The 21,096-nt window shown below is 46.1% G+C and overlaps 1 protein-coding gene across 4 annotated transcripts in view; it reads left to right on the plus strand.

The window, feature by feature from the left end:
• LOC139250253 (uncharacterized) overlaps positions 1-21,096 on the plus strand; it is a 336,554-nt gene that overhangs the window by 27,093 nt on the left and 288,365 nt on the right. For all 4 annotated transcript variants that reach the window (XM_070872754.1, XM_070872750.1, XM_070872751.1 and 1 more), the window contains 2 exons: positions 12,120-12,170; positions 17,330-17,431. In XM_070872754.1, the coding sequence (XP_070728855.1) occupies positions 12,120-12,170; positions 17,330-17,431 (153 nt within the window). The remainder of the gene's footprint in view (positions 1-12,119; positions 12,171-17,329; positions 17,432-21,096) is intronic.

Raw genomic sequence — 21,096 nt, forward strand, 5'->3', positions numbered from 1 at the left:
CTGAGATCGTGTCCGCAATGGGCAATATCGTGCAGGATGGGGACCAATGCAAAAAACGTTGGAACGATTTGGTGGCGGCAGTCAGAGTGAGTAAAAATGTATTGCCCCCCTCCTGTGCAAAAAGGTTGTGCACCAGATGTGTGTGTGTGTGTGTGTGTGTGTGTGTGTGGGAGTGTGTGTGAGGGGTATTAGCAAAGGGGCTAAAGGCCGCAACGTGGGGTTTGGAACGGAGTCCATACTGGCAAGCTCGACCAAGCATAGAGGCTGTGGCGCAAAGGCAAGCAAGGCGCCTGAACCCACCAGCAGCGAGCAACCAGCTGAGGATGCAGCACCGCTCTCTGCAATTCAGGAGATGATCCAGCTATCACGGACGAGCGTGCAGATAAGTCGTGATATGCTCCAGACAATGGCTGGGATAGCTGGCAGCATCGCCACGTTCACTCAGCAACATGATGCCAGGATGGACCGGCTCATTACTGTGTTGGAGCGCACAACCGAGACAGTTGAGGCGATGTGACGAGATGGCTTCTGGCCATGTAGTGCAAGCCCCCGACCTCACACCCTCAAGGCAGACAGGTCCGGAGGAGTAGCAAATCCCGGCGCCTTCGGTCACCTCCCCTGCCTTTTCACCAACATGCACATGTCTGCAGAGATCCCGCTGCCCTCCTGCACAACCTTGTCAACCAGAGGCAATGAGGGGCAGGGGAGCGGGATGCCACGGTGTAGGAGGGGCAAAGAAGAGGAGCTTGGGCATCGCTGCAAGGGGGGGAAGAGAGGTGGTGGTGCCAGATAGAGGGTGGGTGTTGGTAGTGGAAATGTTCCTAAATGTAATAATGTTATATAACCTTTGTTATTGTGCACTTGTAAATACACTTGCATTGTTGACCCTCTTGGTCAGTGTCTCATTTTAACGTCATGTGTGGTGCCATGTGAGAAACACACATCTGTCCCTCAGGTCATCTGTTTTACCACAAATATCTTCCCATCCACATGACTTGGCTGTACAAAATGTGACATGCTGCATACTTTTGAGTTATTGATAATGATTTGGTCTTGGTCATTGTGGTTCTAAATGAAGGTGTGCCAGCAAGGTAAAAAAAAAAAGTTTCCATCAACTTAGACACATTTTAGTCACTTTTATCACATACCAATTAAACATGAGCACGAACAATAAACTAAAGCAACATCCAGCAAACTTTTTTCCAGCAGTCCCACTCATAATGCTGCAGAATCTGCACCATACCCGCGATGTGCAGCACTCGGAGCCCTTCTCCCTGCCAACCGACTCACGGCCAGCTCAGACCTGCTTTTTGCCAGTGGTCCTTCTGGGGGGCGGCAGGTCGATCTGAGGCCAGCATCCCTCACCAAAATGAGCGATTTGCAACATCCAGCATGGGCAGGCGGCACGACCAATCTCCCGCCGGGTGGAATATGAACGGCAGATGGGCGGTTCCGGAGGAATCACCCCAAAAAACTACATTTCCGGCGCAACCTTGGCAGCTGCGGGCACAACCTCCACCAATTACGGCCCCTACATTTCTCACACATCAACATTCGGTGGTTGACGTTCAATGTACCGTCCTTCAACCGGCTTGTAATTCAACATCCTCCTGCAAAAATTGCAATGGTATGTGATGGGAAGTTTACAGTATGGCAATACTATCAACATAAGAAGATAAGAAAGAGGACTAGGAGCAGGCTATACGGCCCCTCGAGCCTGCTCCGCCATTTAATACGATCTTGGTTGATCCGGTCATGGACACAGGTTCATTTCCCTGCCCGCTCCCCATAACCCCTTATTCCCTTATAAGAACATAAGAACATAAGAATTAGGAACAGGAGTAGGCCATCTAGACCCTCGGGCCTGCTCCGCCATTCAACAAGATCATGGCTGATCTGACCGTGGACTCAGCTCCACTTACCCGCCCGCTCCCCGTAACCCTTAATTCCCTTATTGGTTAAAAATCTACCTATCTGTGACTTGAATACATTCAATGAGCTAGCCTCAGCTGCTTCCTTGGGCAGAGCATTCCACAGATTCACAACCCTCTGGGAGAAGAAATTCCTTCTCAACTCGGTTTTAAATTGGCTCCCCCATATTTTGAGGCTGTGCCCCCTAGTTCTAGTCTCCCCGACCAGTGGAAACAACCTCTCTGCCTCTATCTTGTCTATCCCTTTCATTATTTTAAATGTTTCTATAAGATCACCCCTCATTCTTCTGAACTCCAACGAGTAAAGACCCAGTCTACTCAATCTATCCTCATAAGGTAACCCCCTCATCTCCGGAATCAACCGAGTGAATCGTCTCTGTACCTCCTCCAAAGCCAGTATATCCTTCCTTAAGTAAGGTGATCAAAACTGCACGCAGTACTCCAGGTGCGGCCTCACCAATACCCTATACAGTTGCAGAAGGACCTCCCTGCTTTTGTACTCCATCCCTCTCGCAATGAAGGCCAACATTCCATTCGCCTTCCTGATTACCTGCTGCACCTGCAAATTAACTTTTTGGGATTCATGCACAAGGACCCCCAGGTCCCTCTGGACCTCAGCATGTTGTAATTTCTCCCCATTCAAATTGTATTCCCTTTTTTTGTTTTTTTCCCAAGGTGGATGACCTCACACTTTCCGACATTGTATTCCATCTGCCAAACCTTAGCCCATTCGCTTAACCTATCTGAATCTCTTTGCAGCCTCTCTGTGTCCTCTACACAACCCGCTTTCCCACTAATCTTTGTGTCTTCTGCAAATTTTGTTACACTACACTTTGTCCCCTCTTCCAGGTCATCTACGTATATTGTAAACAGTTGTGGTCCCAGCACCGATCCCTGTGGCACACCACTAACCACCGATTTCCAACCCGAAAAGGACCCATTTATCCTGACTCTCTGCTTTCTGTTAGCCAGCCAATTCTCTATCCATGCTAATACATTTCCACTGACCCCGCGTACCTTTATCTTCTGCAGTAACCTTTTGTGTGGCACCTTATTGAATGCCTTTTGGAAATCTAAATACACCACATCCATCGGTACACCTCTATCCGACATGCTCGTTATATCCTCAAAGAATTCCAGTAAATTAGTGAAACATGATTTCCCCTTCTTGAATCTATGCTGCGTCTGCTTGATTGCACTATTCCTATCTAGATGTCCCGCTATTTCTTCCTTAATGATAGTTTCAAGCATTTTCCCCACTACAGATGTTAAACTAACCGGTCTATAGTTACCTGCCTTTGTCTGCCCCCTTTCTTAAACAGAGGCGTTACATTAGCTGCTTTCCAATCCGCTGGCACCTCCCCAGAGTCCAGAGAATTTTGGTAGATTCTAACGAATGCATCTGCTATAACTTCCGCCATCTCTTTTAATACCCTGGGATGCATTTCATCAGGACCAGTGGACTTGTCTACCTTGAGTCCCATTAGCCTGTCCAGCACTACCCCCCTACTAATAGTGATTGTCTCCAGGTCCTCCCTTCCCACATTCCTGTGACCAGCAATTTTTGGCATGGTTTCTATGTCTTCCACTGTGAAGACCGAAGCAAAATAATTGTTTAAGGTCTCGGCCATTTCCACATTTCCCATTATTAAATCCCCCTTCTCATCTTCTAAGGGACCAACATTTACTTTAGTCACTCTTTTCCGTTTTATATATCTGTAAAAGCTTTTACTATCCGTTTTTATGTTTTGCGCAAGTTTACCTTCGTAATCTATCTTTCCTTTCTTTATTGCTTTTTTAGTCATTCTTTGCTGTCATTTAAAATTTTCCCAATCTTCTATTTTCCCACTAACCTTGGCCACCTTATACGCATTGGTTTTTAATTTGATACTCTCCTTAATTTCCTTGGTTATCCACAGCTGGTTATCCCTTCTCTTACCGCCCTTCTTTTTCACTGGAATATATTTTTGTTGAGCACTATGAAAGAGCTCCTTAAAAGTCCTCCACTGTTCCTCAATTGTGCCACCATTTAGTCTGTGTTTCCAGTCTACTTTAGCCAACTCTGCCCTCATCCCACTGTAGTCCCCTTTGTTTAAGCATAGTATGCTCGTTTGAGACACTACTTCCTCACCCTCAACCTGTATTACAAATTCAACCATACTGTGATCACTCCTTCCGAGAGGATCTTTTACTAGGAGATCGTTTATTATTCCTGTCTCATTACACAGGACCAGATCTAAGATAGCTTGCTCCCTTGTAGGTTCTGTTGCATACTATTCTAAGGAACAATCCCGTATGCATTCTATGAATTCCTCCTCCAGGCTACCCCGTGCGATTTGAGTTGACCAATCGATATTTCGATTAAAATCCCCCATGACTACTGCCATTCCTTTTTCACATGCCTCCATTATTCCCTTGATTATTGTCCGCCCCAGCGTGAAGTTATTATTTAGGGGCCTATAAACTACGCCCACCAGTGACTTTTTCCCCTTACTATCTCTAATCTCCACCCACAATGATTCAACATTTTGTTCATTAGAGCCAATATCATCTCTCACAACTGCCCTGATATCACCCTTTATTAACAGAGCTACCCCACCTCCTTTCCCTTCTTGTCTATCTTTCCGAATCGTCGGATACCCCTATATGTTTAATTCCCAGTCTTGGCCACCCTGCAACCACGTTTCTTTAATGGCCACCAAATGCGGGAAGAATGTTCCCGATGTTGGGGAAGTCCAGAACCAGGGGACATAGTCTTAGGATAAGGGATAGGCCATTTAGGAATGAGATGAGGAGAAACTTCTTCACTCAGAGAGTTGTTAGCCTTTGGAATTCCCTGCCACAGTGAGTTGTTGATGCCAGTTCATTGGATATATTTAAGAGGGAGTTAGATATGGCTCTTACAGTTAAGGGAATCAAGGGGTATGGAGAGAAAGCAGGAAAGGGGTACTGAAGGAATGATCAGCCATGATCTTATTGAATGGCGGAGCAGGCTCGAAGGGCCGAATGGCCTACTCCTGCATCTAGTTTCTATGTTTCTAGATCCCTTGCAGTCAGAATCAGGTGAATTTATAATGGGGAATAAAGAAATGGCAGACCAGTTGAACAAACACTTTGATTCTGTCTTCACTAAGGAAGACACAAATAACCTTCCGGAAATACTAGGGGACCGAGGGTCTAGCGAGAAGGAGGAACTGAAGGAAATCCTTATTAGTCAGGAAATTGTGTTAGGGAAATTGATGGGATTGAAGGCCGATAAATCCCCAGGGCCTGATAGTCTGCATCCCAGAGTACTTAAGGAAGTGGCCCTAGAAATAGTGGATGTATTGGTGGTCATTTTCCAACATTCTATAGACTCTAGATCAGTTCCTATGGATTGGAGGGTAGCTAATGTAACCCCACTTTTTAAAAAAGGAGGGAAGAAAGAAAACAGGGAATAATAGACCGTTAGCCTGACATCGGTAGTGGGGAAAATGTTGGAATCAATTAATAAAGATGTAATAGCAGTGCATTTGGAAAGCATTGACCGGATCAGTCCAAGTCAGCATGGATTTATGAAAGGGAAATCATGCTTGACAAATCTTCTAGAATTTTTTGAGGATGTAACTAATAGAGTGGACAAGGGAGAACCAGTGAATGTGGTGTATTTGGACTTTCAAAAGGCTTTTGACATGGTCCCACACAAGAGATTAATGTGCAAAATTAAAGCACATGGTATTGGGGATAATGTGTTGATGTGGATAGAAAACTGGTTGGCAAAGAGTCGGAATGAACGGCTCCTTTTCTGAATGGCAGGCAGTGACTAGTGGGGTACTGTAAAGTTCAGTGCTGGGACCCCGGCTATTTACAATATACATTAATGATTTAGACGAAGGAATTGAATGTAATATCTCCAAGTTTGCAGATGACACTAAGCTGGGTGGCAGTGTGAGCTGTGAGGAGGATGCTAAAAGGCTGCAGGGTGACTTGGACAGGTTAGATGAGTGGGCAAATGCATGGCAGATGCAGTATAATGTAGATAAATGTGAGGTTATCCACTTTGGTGGCAAAAGCAAGAAGGCAGAATATTATCGGAATGGTGACAGATTAGGTAAAGGGGAGGTGCAACGAGACCTGGGTGTCATGCTATGTCAGTCATTGAAAGTTGGCATGCAGGTACAGGTGGTGAAGAAGGCCAATGGCATGTTGGCCTTCATAGCGAGAGGATTTGAGTATAGGAGCAGGGAGGTTCTACTGCAGTTGCACAGGGTCTTGATGAGGTCACACCTTGAATATTGTGTACAGTGTTGGTGTTCTAATCTGAGGAAGGATATTCTTGCTATTGAGGGAGTGCAGCGAAGGTTCACCAGACTGATTCCCGGGATGGCAGGCCTGACATATGAAGAAAGACTGGATCGACTAGGCTTATGTTCACTTGAATTTAGAAGAATGAGAGGGGATCCCACAGAAACACATAACATTCTGACGGGACTGGACAGGTTAGATGCAGGAAGAATGTTCCTGATGTTGAGGAAGTCCAGAACCAGGGGTCACAATGTAAGAATAAGGGGAAAGCCATTTAGGACTGAGATGAGGAGAAACTTCTTCACTCAGAGAATTGTGAACCTGTGAAATTCTCTGCCACATAAAGTTGTTGAGGCCAGTTCATTGTATATATTGAAAAGGGAGTTAGATGTGGCCCTTGCGGCTAAAGGGATCAAGGGGTATGGAGAGAAAGCAGAAATGGGGTACTGAAGTTGCATGATCAGCCATGATCATATTGAATGGTGTTGCACGCTCGAAGGGCCAAATGGCCTACTCCTGCACCTATTTTCTATGTTTCTATGTTTCTATGAACACATTTCGGAAGCTGAATTAACCAATTTCCATATGCCAACATGTCCTACTTTATTTTTCATGGAATACCTTAACTCTTAGCAAAATGTTTTATATCCTCCTTTGTCATTAATAATCCTGGATTCCTCTTAGTGCCCTTGCTCTCGCCTTACCTTTCCTTATATTTTCAATGTCCCTTATTGACTTCCTTACACAACAGGCAGATAAATCCCCTGGACTTAATGACTTAAGAAAAGTTGCGGCAGGGATTGTGGATGCATTGGTTGTAATTTACCAAAATTCCCTGGATTCTGGGGAGGTCCCAGCAGATTGGAAAACTGCAAATGTAATGCCCCTATTTAAAAAAGGAGACAGACAAAAAGCAGGAAACGATAGACCAGTTAGCCTAACAGCTGTGGTTGGGAAAATGTTGGAGTCCATTATTAAAGAAGCAGTAGCAGGACATTTGGAAAAGCAAAATTCGGTCAGGCAGAGTCAGCATGGAATTATGAAGGGGAAGTCATGTTTGACAAATGTGCTGGAATTCTTTGAGAATGTAACGAACAGGGTGGATAAAGGGGAACCAGTGGATGTGTATTTGGACTTCCAGAAGGCATTTGACAAGGCGCCACATAAAACGTTACTGCACAAGATAAAAGTTCATTGGGTTGGGGGTAATATATTAGCATGGATAGAGGATTGGCTAACTAACAGAGAACAGAGAGTCGGGATAAATGGTTCATTCTCTGGTTGGCAACCAATAACTAGTGGGGTCACGCAGGGATCAGTGCTGGGACCCCAACTATTTACAATCTATATTAACGACTTGGAAGAAGGGACTGAGTGTAATGTAGCCAAGTTTGCTGACGATACAAAGATCGGAGGAAAAGAAATGTGTGAGGTGGGACACAAAAAATCTGCAAAAGAACATAGACAGGCTAAGTGAGTGGGCAAGAATTTGGCAGATGGAGTATAATGTTGGAAAGTGTGAGGTCATGCACTTTGGCAGAAAAAAAAATCAAAGAGCAAGTTATTATTTAAATGGAGAAAGATTGCAAAGTGCCGCAGTACAGCGGGACCTGGGGGTACTTGTGCATGAAACGCAACAGATTGGTGTGCAGGTACAGCAAGTGATCAGGAAGGCCAATGGTGTCTTGGCCTTTATTACAAAGGGGATGGAGTATAAAAGCAGGGAAGTCATGCTCCAGCTATATAAGGTATTGGAATACTGCGTGCAGTTTTGGTTTCCATATTTATGAAAGGATATACTTGCTGGAGGCAGTTCAGAGAAGGTTCACTCGGTTGATTCCGGGAATGAGGGGGTTGACTTATGAGGAAAGGTTGAGTAGGTTGGACCTTTACTCATTGGAATTCAGAAGAATGAGAGGTGATCTTATTCAAACGTGTAAGATTATGAGGAGGCTTGACAAGGTGGATGCAGAGAGGATGTTTCCACTGATGGGGGAGACTAGAACTAGAGGGCATGATCTTAGAATAAGGTGCCGCCCAATAAAAACAGAGATGAGGAGAAATTTCTTCTCTCAGAGGGTTATAAATCTGTGGAATTCGCTGCCTCAGAGAGCTGTGGAAGCTGAAACATTGAATAAATTTAAGACAGAAATAGATAGTTTCTCAAACAATAAAGGGATAAGGGATTATGGGGAGTGGGCGGGGAAGTGGAGCTGAGTCCATGATCAGATCGGCCATGATCTTATTGAATGGCGGAGCAGTCTCGAGGGCCGTATGGCCTACTTCTGTTCCTGCAGAGTTTGCAGAAACGAAGTGGAGCGCGTTATTTAACCCCAATTTCTCGCAAGAGGTGAGATTTCTGCGCCTGGCGCAAAGTCTCGAGCTTCGTGACTTACCACCCCCAAATGCTGGTACTCAATTTTCCCCCATAATATCTTCAAAACATAGTTCAATTCTTCCCACTTGGTCCAAGTTTAAACATATTTTGTTTGTTCAATTTTATTTAACTGAACTTGGGCCTCTTATTGTTCTAAAAGAACCCAATATATTGTGCCTGAGTCCATTTATTTTTAATTTCAAAGAGCAATATTGTTGGACTGAGAGATCTTGTCAATGTTAATTCCGAGCCTTTGAAGGGCAAAATTTTAAAAATCGTCACCGTGCTGTTACGTTTGATGTTTCCCGATGTCTGCAGATAAATTCTTAAAACTGCTGGATCTCTTGCTATGCCATCAACCTCCATTATGGTCCATGAAACCATGGTCACTCACCTTGACCACTCATGTGAGGTAATTAAACTTCTTGCGGCACCTGATCCTGGTCCTGGGGATAACACTCGTCTCACTGAAGGCTTCAATTATCTCCTCCTGCAGCGTTCTGCTGTTCTGCCTGGAAAGCCTCCTGCCCCCCTGCAGACAGAGGAACTGACGGCATCTTTGAACTCCCAGGACCAAGGCCTCCAGTGCCGCATTGCAAAATCACTTTGCCCTCTTTCTTGGGCCATGGCTTTCTTCACAATGACAATGAGGTGCTTCTGCAGCAAAACACCTTCCCTTTATGTAGTGCAGGGAGCTTCGGCCAAACATTATTGGCCAGTAGACTGCACCTGATATTGACCCCCCTTTTTCAGTGCTGAGTCAGTCAGCAGCATGTTTAGTGCTGAGATCAGTGCTGCAAACATTATAATCAGCAGGCGGCAGGGGTTTTGTGTGACGCCTGCACCACTTTGAACGGATGTGGACACATTGCACTTCATGCTCCCTGCGCCCGGTTTTGGGCCCTATCCAATTTCTAGGCCATATGATTCTGAGAGGGCTTGATAGGGTGCATGCTGCGAGGCTGTTTCCCCTGGCTGGAGAGTCTAGGACTAGGGGACATTGTCTCAGGATAATGGTTGACCATTTAGGTTTGAGATGAGGAGAAATTTCTTCACTCAGAGGCTTTGTGAATCTTTGGAATTCTCTACCACAGACGGCTGCGGATGCTCAGTTGTTGAGTATATTCATTGTGGAGGTTGATACATTTTTAGACTCTAAGGGAATCAAGAGATATGGGGACAAATGCAGAATGCTGGAATCTGAAAAAAACCTGAAACTGATGCAAATCTCAGCGGGTCAGGCAGCACCTGTGGAGAGAGAAACAGTTAATGTTTCAGGTCGAAGATCCTTCATCAGAACTGGCAGTAGTTCAAAATGTAACAGATTCTTAAGGAAGTGCTGGGACCTTGAACATAAGAACATAAGAAATAGGAGTAGGCCATTTGGTCCTTGAGCCTGCTCCGCCATTTAATAAGATCATGGCTGATATGATATTGGGCTCAGATCTAATTCCCTGCCCACTCCCCATAATCCTTCACACCCTTATCGCTCAAAAATCTGTCCATCTCCACCTTAAATATATTCAATGAAAGGGGAGGGGCGTGGAAAGAACAAAAAGGAAGGCTTGTGATAGGGTGGAAGGCAGAAGAGATTTAAGGGATGATGGGCCGAATTGAGATGGTAATAGCACGTTACGAAACAGAAGATAGGGTGTGAATGGCGGAATAATTACCAGCTGCCATGGGAAGTAGAGAGAAATAAAATAAAAATAAAAAAGTGGGAGTTTTTGTAAAAAAAAATGGGAGGAAAGGGAATAAAATGCGGGCAGAGATTATGGTCTGAAATTGTTGAAAACGTTGACCTCAGAAGGCTGTAAAGTACCTAAACAAAACATGAGATGTTGCTCCTTGAACTTGTGTTGAGCTTCATTGGAACAGTGTAGGAGGCCGACGGAGAGGTCAGAGTGGGAGTGGAACGCTCCGTCCTCGGGAACACCTCATCTTTTGTTTAGGCACTTTACAGACCTTCCCTTTTGTTCTTTCCCATGGCAGCTGGTAATTATTCTGCCATTCAGACCCTATCTTTTGTTTCCTAACTTGTGCTATTACCATCTCAATTCGGCTCATCATCCCTTTTGTCTCTCAAATCTCTTCTGAATTCCACCCTATCACAGATCTTCCCGTTTGTTCTTTACACCACCCTTGCCCCCCCCCCCCTCCCCCTGCCCCCCCCACCCCCCATCCCCCTTTCAGGCCCCAGCACTTCCTTAAGAATCTGTTACATGTTAAACTATTGCCAGTTCTGACGAAGGGTCATCGACTTGAAACGTTAACTCTGTTTTTCTCTTCACAGATGCTGCCTGACCCGCTGTGAATTCCAGCATTTTTTGTCTTTTTCAAGCGATATGGGGATCAGGCAGGAAAGTACAGTTGAGGTCGAGGAGCAGTCAAGATCTTATTGAATGGTGGAGCAAGCTCGAGGTGTCGTATGGCCTACTCTTGCTCCTATTTCTTATATCGAAGTTGGCGTGCTGCCTGCATTGCAATCAACGGACATAGGTTAATTGCACATCGCGATCCCCACGCCTGTTTTCAGGCCCATCCAATTTAACCCCCATAGACTTTTGAGAAAGTCAGCCCAGCTGGTTCGAGAATTGACTACTGAGGCAGGTCAAGAAATAGTTAGAAATGCATAATGAAATGTCTTAGACACTGTGCAATTTGGAAAAATATAGTTAAATGGGGAGAGAGTTGTGGTAGTGTGATAATTTAATGGAGGGGAGGGTCTGCTCAGAATTTACTCTATATTGGCTGTGAAGACATTGTTGGTATTGGGTGTAACAAAAGCATAACCATGGGGGAGATCAGGTAGATAGATGCAAGTCATACCAAATGTTTTTACTGAGCGTTATACCCACCTCCCAAAGAATGATAACAATGGAATTATGTACCGCTCCTGCTCTGCGATACTTCCATGATCTGACTGTGCCAAAATATGAGGACTATTCAGCTGGAATCTGCTCTGATATCCTCCCAACTCTTTATACGTGGATGCGTTTCCAGGCCATGGTGTATTTACTGTGAAAGTTTTAATTAAAATCTTAATGTAAAAGCAAAAATTGTGTGTAAATGTCTAAATATGGTCTGTATTGCAAATGCATTAGTGAGCTTTTTCATAGTTTCCATATTTTTTTCAGAAATTTTTCGCAATAGTGCTAGAAAGATTCAGCATGCACCCAAAATAAGACCACAGCTTGTGTCTCACTGAAAGGCTGGCAATTGAATCTCCTCTAAAGATTAGAGCTAATTTCTGGATTTGTAGTGAGGAGAGGCACTTCTAGGGATTTAATAGGATGGACAATCACGGCCTTAGGATTTTCCGATCAACACTCCCGATGAGTACCCCTCCTTGCCACGAATGCTCAATTAGGGAATTAATCTAAAGGTGATCTCTTAAATTTTAGAATATGTATTTATTTATTTTGAGTAGAAGTTTTATGTTTTACTGATTGTTACAAAGCTTCAGCCAGTGGGCACAAATGATTTACTATTTTTTTGAGCGAGTAAAACTATTTTGCTTCACTCAGGACCTGACTAAAGCAAACTGCAGACAAGAAATGGCAAAGATTCCTCAAGTTGTAAGTACTCATTAAATTAAATTTTAATATGCTACAACTGTATTTTGCTCATTTGTTGGAGGTAAATTGTCATAAACAGCAGGGATTGATTTAGAAGAAAATTATACTGGAAATTAAAAGATATTGTATCTGCAAGGTTGTATCCATTATTTTCTAAATGACCTGAATTATAATCTATAGTTATAATGAACTGTGGTGTTAGTAACTGAATGGTTGCTGAATATTGTTCGTTTATCGCAACAGAATGTAAGTTTGGCACTTCAAATATTTCACGTTTGAATTTGATTTCTGATCAAAAGTTGGTTAGTCGCAAAGTAGGGAATTATGAGTAAAGTTGTAATTGTTCAGCACTGACCATAATTTTGGAAGTACTCAGAAACCCAGAATCATTGCCCGTTATGTATTGCTGATCACTTCTACAGATGCTTCAAATGAGCCTTCTTCACATTCCTATACTCTCTTCTAGCTACCGCCAATGTGGCCAAATTGAGTTAAACGAAACGGGTGTGAGTACATGTTCCTGACTTTCATGGCCATGTTCAAACATTTGTTCAAACAGTTAATGAATTAACCTGTGAATTTGTAGAAACATTGGGCCCAAGTTTCGAGCCGCGCCTAGAACGGCGCAGTCCCGACCTGGACACCCGTTTTTCGCGCCACAAAGTGCGCCTAAAAAAACCCTCCAGGTTCTCCACCTCCCTGCAGGTCCTCTGGCCCTCTGCGCAGCGCAGCAGGAGCTGTGGAGGACGGAGCCAGGTCCCTGCGCCGAAAACAGTGCTGGGACCTCTGCACATATGCGCAAGTACAGTAGCTCCAGGCGCCGGAAACTGTGTGGGAGCGACCCGAAGCACGCAACCCCTAGCCCTGGCCGAATGGCCTCACTGGGGCTGCGTGAATAAGGCTCCTCCCACGGCCAGCTCCTGCTTCCTCCTGACCCGACTCGACTCCCGCTTCCCGCCTCCAGACCGGACCCGACACCCGCGCTCTTTCCCCCCCCCCCCCTCCCCGGACCGGACCCGACACCCGCTGCTCTCCGCCCCCCCCCGCCCGCCTCCGGACCGGACCCGACACCCGCTCTCCCCCCCCCCCACCCCCCTCCGGACCAGACCCGACACCCGCTCTCCCCCTCCCCCCCCCCCCGCCCGCCTCCGGACCGGACCCGACACCCGCTCTCCTCCCCGCCCCTGGACTGGATCCGACCTGACCTCCCTCCTCCCGACCTGACCTCCCTCTCTCTCCCTCCCTCCCTCCCCCCCGACCCGAACCTCCCTCCCTCCCTCCCACCACCCCCCCGACCCGACCCAACGCCACCTACCTGCAAATCTGGTGCTGGGGACGGGCCCTGCCCGAAGTCTCGGGCCCGGCCCGTTCAGCCTCCCCCCCCCCCCCCCCAATCCCCTTCCCCCCCCCCCCCACCCCCCTCAATCCCCTTCCCCTCCACCCCCCTCAATCTCCTTCTCCCCCCCCCCCCCCCAATCTCCTTTCTCCCCCCCCACCTCCCCCAATCTCCTTCCCCCCCACCCCCCCAATCTCCTTCCCCCCCCAATCTCCTTCCCCCCCACCACCCCAATCTCCTTCCCCCCCCCCCCACCACCCCAATCTCCTTCCCCCCCCACCACCCCAATCTCCTTCCCCCCCACCACCCCAATGACCTTTCCCTCCCACTCCCCCCAATCTCCTTCCCCCGCACCACCCCAATCTCCTTCCCCCCCAATCTCCTTCCCCCCCCACCACCCCAATCTCCTTCCCCCCCACCACCCCAATCTCCTTACTCCCCCATCTCCTTTCTCCCCTTTATCCCCTTCTCCCCCCCTTCTCCCCTTCCCTCCCCCTCCACCCCCTTCCCTCCCTCTGCTCCCCCCCTCCTCCCCCTCCCCTCGCTGTCAGAAACACAGACACTGACAGACAGAGAATGAGAGACAGAGAGATAGAGACACTGACAGAGACACACTGATGGGGGCATCCCAGCACGCTGTTGGAGGGCTCCCGGTGCTGCAGTCGGTAAGTAGAAAATGTTTTATTTATTGATTTAAAAAAAAAAATTATTTCTTATTAATTTTTTTTGATTGATTTATTGGTTGATTTATTGATGTATTTATCATTTATTATTGATGATGGCTCTTTATTTGTAAAACTGAAGTGTTTAATGTTTGTAAACTTCCCTTTAAACACCTCCCCCCACCATTCCCTACGCCTGATTTGTAACCTACGCCTGATTTTCTAAAGTGTGGACAAGGTTTTTTCGAGCATACAAAAATCTTCACTTACTCCATTCTAAGTTAGTTTGGAGTAAGTTTTCACTCACGAAACTTTGAAATCAGGCGTAAGTGGCCGGACACGCCCCCTTTTGAAAAAATGTTTTTGTTCTAAAGTGAAACTGTTCTAACTGACTAGAACTGGAGCAAACTAAGGCCCCAAGTTTCCACACGCGGCAAAACAGGCGCCCTCCGAGCTGGGCGCTCGTTTTTCGCGTGGAAAACGCAACCTGAAAAAAAACGCGCTATTCTCGAGCGCTTTGCAGCTCGATGTCAGCTTGGCGCGGCGCCCAGGGGGCGGAGCCTACCACTCGCGCCGATTTTGTAAGTAGGAGGGGGCGGGTACCATTTAAATGAGTTTTTTTCATGCCGTCAACCCTGCGCGTGCGCATTGGAGCGTTCGCGCACGCGCAGTGTGAAGGAAACATTGACACTTGGCCATTTTTGTAGTTCTTTGTAGCTGTTCAATTTTTAACATTTTTTAATAAAGCCACATTGCCCTTCCATGATCAGCACTGAGGCTTCTTGCAGCAGTGAGAAGGCTGCAGGAAGCCTCAGAAGTTGAGGCAGCCGTTTCCCGACAGGCCCGACTGACGGCAGGGGGGCCTTCCCCCCCCCCCCCCTGCTGCCGTCGGGAACGGCTGCCTCCTCACTGCCTCCTCCCCACCCCCTGCCGTCGGGAACAGCTGCCTCCTCCCTGCCTCCTCCCCCCCCTGCCGTCGGGAACGGCTGCCTCAACTTGTGAGGCTTCCTGCAGCCTTCTCCCTGCCTTAAGCACTTTCACACAGGTAGGAACATGGTTTATTTAATCTTTTCTTTGCTTATAAATTTTTATTCAGGTTGGAATTATTTGTATAATATTTGTATAAGTATAACGAAGGATTTATTGTAGAATGTAATGACTTCTCTTCCCCCACCCCCCCCACCCCACCTCGTTCCAAATGTCTAATTTGTAACCTGCGCCTGATTTTTTAATCTGTAGACAAGGTTTTTTCAGGCCTACAAAAATCCTCACTTGCTCCATTCTAAGTTAGTTTGGAGTACGTTTTCACTGTGGAAACTTTCAAATCAGGCGTCAGTGGCTGGACACGCCCCCTTTTGAAAAAAAATTCTGTTCCAAAGTGAAACTGTTCTACATGACTAGAACTGCAGAAAACTTAAATGTGGAGAATTGCGATTTCTAAGATACTCCGTTCTACACCAGTTGCTCCTAAAGATCAGGAGCAAATCATGTGGAAACTTGGGGCCATTATTCTGTCTCCTCTGTTACCATATAATCAGTACTATCTATGGTGACTGATGTATTGAAGACCATTACGTTGATAATTAGAAATTGGAAATTAGTCTTTCAGACTCGAGCTCTGGGGAGGAGAAGAATTATTTCCTTGCTATCCCTGAGCCCCCTTTGGCCAGTCACCACAGGTTCAATATCTGTAGCCCAGCATGAGTATCTAGGTTCCTTAGACCCAAGCCAAGTCGTTGAGTGTCTGTTGATGGTCTTTCAAAAGTTAGAATTTTGAGGGGTGGAGATTTCTAGGATGTAGACCTTCACTTACTTGTAACGACTACTGTAGACAGCCTATACCATGCTCAATGACGCAGCTCTGAGCACTTGTATACATTCGTAGAAGTTCATTTTGCAGCTATCAGGTACTTTTAAAATTCAACAAAGTTCCAGTTCATTGCAAAAACTTAATTTCCTGGTCAAGAAACTTAAGCAATGGGACTTATGGATTGATCGGAGCTTGCAGGAAATTTCCTGACTTCATACTACTAGTGGGAAATCTCACCCAGCTGAACAATTTGGTCAGAAAATGAGGTACAAGCCTGATTTTCTGATATGCATACCTGGCAGACAAGGCTTCCTGCTAATAATGCAAAGTTTGAAAATTAATCCCCTTTATGTGAGAAATGCTTTAAGATATACCATGGGCATGGTTCTCATACCATTCAATATAAAGTGCAAGAAAGAGAGATGAGAATACAGCCTAAGTCAAGAAAAATGGTCAAAGGGATTTAGGGTTCCAGGTACATTCATTAAAAACTAGATTGTAGTTGCAATTGGGACACTGGGCTTCATCGTATGAGTTAAGAGTGCTAAAGGAAGGGAAGTATACTTGCAGATATAGTTTGCAGTGTTGCATTCAGTTTTGGATGCTTCACCTTGGAAAGGATATTGACCTTGGGATCTGGTGATGGTTTTTCGGGTTGACAATTGAGATGAATTGGAAAAATAATTAAAGGGGAAAATTTGAGGGCTATGAGGGAAGAGCAGGGGAGTGGGCCTAATTGTATAGCTCCTCATAGAGCCGGTACAGGCACGATGGACCAAATGTCCTCCTTCTGTGTTGTATCATTCTATGATTTAATGCAGAATTAATTGAGCTATTTAATATACAAATAAATGCTTGACACCTAGGGGTACTAAGGGATATGGAGAAAGGACAAGGAATTGGGGTTAAAAAGATGAAAAGCTGCCATGACTAATAAATATTCAATGGGGCGAAGGTCTATTCATCGTTCCCAACTTCCAACATTACTATTTTAAAAAAGGGCTTGATCCAAGTATTAATGATAGATGGAAAGATGAAGAAATAGGGATCATATAATACTGTAACATATTCTGTGTTACTGCTCTAGTACATGTTAAACTGATGTTTGAATGTATAATAGGGCTCTCTCCATAATCAGATATTCTATGTGAGGACCGGTGGTCACAAGGAATCCTGGTCAGGAAATTTTCGGAGCTCAACTCCTGATTTCCACCCACTAATTTAAATGAATGGACACTCAGGCTGCAGGCTCATGATTTCCCAACCAACGCTCCCTACAAACATTGCAACTCGAAGGGAACACCCAGTTGATGAATCAGCCATAATATGTTCTCCTCCTATGTTTTCAAAGCTGAGAGAAGATCTTGAGAAACTAAAAGAAAATGAAAAAGAAGAAGTCTTTCAGAAAATGATTGCAAATTGCAAGCGGACATCATCATCATCTGATTTGAAGGTAAGTGCTTCATGACTGCCCAATTTCTGTATTCATAATATCGACTAAATTGCAAATCATTTGCAATAGCAAAATAAAGCATTCTGGCTGACTATAATTTATACATAAAGCCTTAAAATTAAGTAGTGTGAATACTAGAGTATGAATACATTAAATATTTGTACACTAATAGTCACTGTGTGCAGTTCTGGTCATCACATTACAGGAAAGATGTGATTGCACTGGAAAGGGTGCAGAGGAGAGTTACCAGAGTGTTGACTGGACTAGTGAATTTTAGATATGAGGAAAGATTTGAGATGTTGGGCCTGTTTTCTTTGGAACAGAGGAGGCTGATGGGAGACCTGATGGAGGTGTATAAAATTATGAGGGGTCTGGATAGAGTGGATAGGAAGGACCTGTGTCCCTTGGCAGAGGGGTCAACAACCAGGGGGCATAGATTTAAAGTCATTGGGGGGAGGTTTAGAAGAGATAGGAGAGGAAATTTCTTCACCCAGAGAGTGGTGCGGATCTGGAATTCACTGCCTGAAAGGGTGGTAGAGGCAGAAAGCTTCACCACATTTAAAAAATACCTGGATATGCACTCAAAGTGCCGTAACCTACAAGGCTGGAAAGCGGGATTAGGCTGGATAGCACTTGGTCGGCCGGCGCGGATGCGATGGGCCGAAATGGCCTCTTTCCGTGCTGTAAATTTCTATGTTTCTGTGGGCCCGAGTTTGGTGAATGTACCACTGGCTGCCGCCGAGTTTTCTTGGCGGTCTTCCTGTTTTTTCAACACTCTCCCCTCTGACCGAGTTGGTCAGGTCCTCATGCCAGCAGGGAGAGAAGTCCGCTGGGGAGCATCCGTTGGCGTGCGGCGCCGCCAAAAGTCTTCTTGCCCACTCCCTCCCGAGATTGGTCTGGGCGGTCTTCCACTCCAGCAGCAGAGACCGCCACGTGGAGGCAGGTCTTACCTGAATGGTAAGTATGAAGACCTGCAAGAAAAGGTTAGTGAAATGGTTTTCTTCATTTCTTTTGCAACGATTTTGTTGAATGGGATCCTCTGAAGGATTTGTAATAGTTCCTTTTTAATTTGTTGAACATTTTTTTTTCAGCTCCCCCACCCCCCCCCCCCCCCGCCCCCCCTCCCTGGGCCTGACTCTATCCTCGGCGTTGCTTTGCCGAGGATCGCATTTGCCACCCAGATTCGGTGTATAATGCCCGTTTTTACGGCTTGGCGTTTTTTTTTCTATCAAACTTCTGCCCAAAGTTCCATCAGGATCATGGTGATCCTTTCGACGGTACATGGGTGGACCAAACTTGGGCCCTATGATTCTATGAATCCAGCCTGCCCAGCCAGTGGGTCAACATGAAGAAGGAGAGGAAAATGAAGAAGAAACATTGTTACTCAATTTCACACTTCTAGTCACCAGCTCAGATACTGTGGGGCCGAAATTTCCCCTCGCCCAAAACCGGGCGCATGCATCGCATTTGAGTGTCTGGTACCACTGATATGGATGGGGTGGCATTAAGATAGAGATTCGGCTTATTTGGGCCAGAAACGGAGTGGAATGGTAATGCCTGGTGGTAAGGGCTGCTTTTAGCGGTGTGGCTGCGGAGTGGCGTTTGCACCGCAAAATTCCCCTCCTATCCATTTAATGCTAATGATCATGCTAACGATGCAGCTGCTCCCTGGCCTTAAAGGACAGGCTTTGCAGCTGTGTCTTGAGTTCATTTTGACCCGCATCCGAGGAGATGGCTGCAAGGGGAGATTTGAGCAGGGGGAGGCGCTTCAGTGACGCAGAACTCGAGACTCTAATCGAAGCTGTGGAGGGAAGAAGATGGCTATTCTTCCCTGAAAGTGGTGGGAGACCAACTCGAGGTGTCTTCACTGAAGCCTGGAGGGAGATAACGGAGGAGGTTTCGAGGACGTTCATTACCAGCAGACCCCCAGCCAATGCAGGAAAAGGCTAACCGACCTTATGCAGTTGATGAAAGTGAGTACATGTTCCCCTAACTCCTCACATTACATCTGCCGCACTCTCCTTCACCTTAACTTGTTTCTCACCAACACTACTTAGTAGCTGAAGTGCCTGTTGATTGCTAGGCCTGTATGTGTACACACTCACAATGGAGGATGCCATACATCTGAGATTCACAGCTGCATTTAATGGACCCACACTTGCACTCATTGCCAAGGCCTCGGGAAACTGAGACTTACCAATCCTTCATTGCTTTCAAGGCCAAGGTGGCACAAAACCACGCGACCAATAAGACACTGGGGGGCGAATCCCAAAATGTGCTGCTCACAGATTTTGAGCAGAGGGTGCAGCGGCTAGTGGGCGCACACATTGGTCTCCCTGTGGCTGCTGGTTGCTCCGATGGCGCTCGGGGCTGCGTGGGTTAGTGACTGTAATGCCATCTCTCCCTCACAGTGCAATGGCCTACTTGACTGTTGCTTATACTTCTGTGAAAGCTGCTTGCTGCATGATGCAATGGAGCTCCTCACCCTCATGGCGCCCCTTCTCCCTTTTATGCTTGCAGATGATAACCCCAGTGTCATCATGAGCGATACAGACACCCTTGACTCAACTGGCAGCCACAGTGAGGAGGAGACACTTGACACCCTCGATGATCTTGGCAGCGTGTCGGATGAGGGAGATGGAGAGGGGGAGAGCTCTGCCAGCAACAGTGCATCTCTGCTTCCTACAGTCCCACGCACCAGCTCAGATACTGGGAGTCCGCGATCGGATAACATAGATTTAGCAGAGGGGTCTGCACTGGATGAAGCACCGGGACCTTGTGGGCTACAACATCTTGAAGGGCCAAGAAACATAGAAACATAGAAAATAGGTGCAGGAGTAGGCCATTTGGCCTTTCGAGCCTGCACCACAATTCAATATGATCATTGCTGATCATGTACTTCAGTACCCCATTCCTGCTTTCCATATCCCTTGATCCCTTTAGTAGTAAGAGCCACATCTAACTCCCTTTTGAATATATCCAATGAACTGGCATCAACAACTTTCTGTGGTAGAGAATTCCACAGGTTAACAATTCTCTGAGTGAAGAAGTTACTCCTCATCTCGGTCCTAAATGGCTTATCCCTTATCCTTAGACTGTGACCTCTGGTTCTGGACTTCCCCAACATGGTGAACATTCTTCCTGCATCTAGAATTTTATATGTTTCTATGAGATCCCCTCTCATTATTCTAAATTCCTTTGAATATAAGCCTAGTCGATCCAGTCATTCTTCATATGTCAGTCCTGTCATTCCGGGAATCAGTCTGGTGAACCTTTGCTGCACTCCCTCAATAGCAAGAATGTCCTTCCTCAGATTAGGAGACCAAAACTGTACACAAAATTCAAGGTATGGCCTCACCAAGGCCCTGTAAAAACTGTAGTAAGACCTCCCTGCTGCTATACTCAAATCCTCTCGCTATGAAGGCCAACATGCCATTTGCCTTCTTCACTGCCTGCTGTACCTGTATGCCAACTTTCAATGACTGATGCACCATGACACCCAGGTCTCGTTGCACCTCCCCTTTTACTAATCTGCTACCATTCAGATAATAACCTGCCTTCCTGTTTTTACCACCAAAGTAGATAACCTCACATTTATCTATATTATACCGCACCTGCCATGTATTTGCCCACTCACCGAACCTGTCCAAGTCAACCTGCAGCCT

This window comes from Pristiophorus japonicus, unplaced genomic scaffold, assembly GCF_044704955.1.
Source record: "Pristiophorus japonicus isolate sPriJap1 unplaced genomic scaffold, sPriJap1.hap1 HAP1_SCAFFOLD_359, whole genome shotgun sequence".
Classification (NCBI taxonomy): domain Eukaryota; kingdom Metazoa; phylum Chordata; class Chondrichthyes; family Pristiophoridae; genus Pristiophorus; species Pristiophorus japonicus.